This window comes from Teleopsis dalmanni, chromosome 1 (genome assembly GCF_002237135.1).
Source record: "Teleopsis dalmanni isolate 2A chromosome 1, ASM223713v2, whole genome shotgun sequence".
NCBI lineage: Eukaryota > Metazoa > Arthropoda > Insecta > Diptera > Diopsidae > Teleopsis > Teleopsis dalmanni.
Window position 1 is genome coordinate 221,482,102 of NC_051846.1, and position 1,838 is coordinate 221,483,939.

At 39.9% G+C, this 1,838-nt stretch overlaps 1 protein-coding gene across 1 annotated transcript; it reads left to right on the forward strand.

Annotated features, from left to right (window-relative positions):
* The first annotated feature begins 645 nt into the window (after nt 1-645).
* LOC119667445 (uncharacterized protein K02A2.6-like) lies at nt 646-1,587 on the forward strand. Its single transcript, XM_038076735.1, has one exon. It carries the CDS (start codon nt 646-648, stop codon nt 1,585-1,587), a length of 942 nt encoding a protein of 313 aa, XP_037932663.1.
* Nucleotides 1,588-1,838: the final 251 nt, after the last annotated feature.

Here is a 1,838-nt window from a genome sequence, read left to right on the forward strand (position 1 = left end):
ATTAACGGGCTACCGAGTAGAAGCTGACCATCAAGTGCATACAGACGCGAGTGCCATCGGACTCGCAGGTGTTTTACTCCAAAATGACAACGGAGATTGGAAGCCGGTGGCGTATTTTAGTCGATCTACCACACCGCTGGAAAGGAAATATCACAGTTACGAATTAGAAACGCTTGCAGTTGTCGAATCTGTGGACCGCTTTAAATATTACATCTATGGAAAGTCGTTTACGGTTATTACCGATTGCAATGCTGTAAAATTGGCCATGCAAAAGCGAGAAATAATACCTCGTATAGCCAGATGGTGGCTTCGTATCCAAGACTATGACCTCATCATCGAACATCGAAGCGAGCATCGAATGGCGCACGTCGACGCACTAAGTCGTATGCCTAAGGAAGACGGTTGCGATCTTGAGGAAGCGACTTTGCGAGTCTGGAAGGCGGAAATAACTGAGGCAGATTGGCTTTACAGTATGCAATTACAAGATAGCAAACTTCAACAAATCGTAATGAAAATTGAGGATAACGGTCTATGTGGTTCGCTCGAATGCGAAACTTTGTCAAATCTTTTGTGAAAGCGTGCATTGATTGTGCCTTCACTAAGCGTCGAGGAGGTAAAAAGGAAGGTGAGTTACATTGCGACAAAATGGAGCCTATTCCGTTCAAAACAATACACATTGACCACCTGGGACCTTTTCCCCGAAGCCGAAAGTTAAACGAGTATATCCTGATTATTGTGGACAGTTTCACAAAATTTGTCATCGTCAGACCAGTGAAAAGTACGAACACTAAACAAGTCATCGCCATTCTGAATGAAGTTACCAGTTACGTTGGAACCCCTGAAACTATAATAAGTGATCGTGGTACCGCCTTTACGTCAAAAGAATTCGAAAGATACTGTAACGATCAACAAATCAAACACATACGCAACGCAGTCCGTACGCCACGAGCCAATGGCCAAGTCGAACGATTTAATCGCACCGTTTTATCCATGCTGCAACCATCAACACAAGATGACCGAACCTGGGACGAGCAACTACGAAGCATTCAATGTACATTGAACTCACTGATTAGCCAAACGACGGGAAAATCTCCAAACGAATTGCTTTTTGGATTCAAGCCACGCGACATATTAGGTAACAAGCTGATCCAAATTCTCCAAGATGAAGACGATACTATTCCCATCACCCAAGAAGAACTTCACCGCCGACGATTACTTGCTGCTAATAACACCGATAGTAAACGGGTAAACGCGAAAAAGCGTTTCGACGATAAACACAGGAAACCAACGAAATATGAGCAAGGTGATTTAGTTCTAGCAGAACGAGAACCAGCATCCACAGGCACGTCCCGCAAACTTGAATGTCGATATAAAGGACCGTTCGTAGTCACCGAAGTTCTCGATAATGACCGTTACGTCATCGAAGACCTACCAGGATCCGATCGAAAACAACGACATTATAAATCAATCTATGAGTCTGATCTCCTAAAGACATGGTGTCAATTGCCGTGTGACAGCGAATGTCAAAAGCGAGTGAACGAGAGTAACGGAAGTTCGTTGAATAGCGTCATTTGGATAGCGTCGTGATTAAATATTTTGTTCAGTTAAATAAAGTATATTAAAGTTATGTTATTAAATATTTTGTTCAGGTAAATAAAGTAAAGTAAAGTTATTTAAATAAAGTCTATTAAAGTTATGTACTTAACTCAAAAACCAAATTTAAATTTATTATATATTTTCTTTATTTTACAATATCTTATAATTTATATTTATTCAAAACACTTATATTTAAAACACTTACACTTATTAAAACTTATTATAGTTACAAATATTTTTAT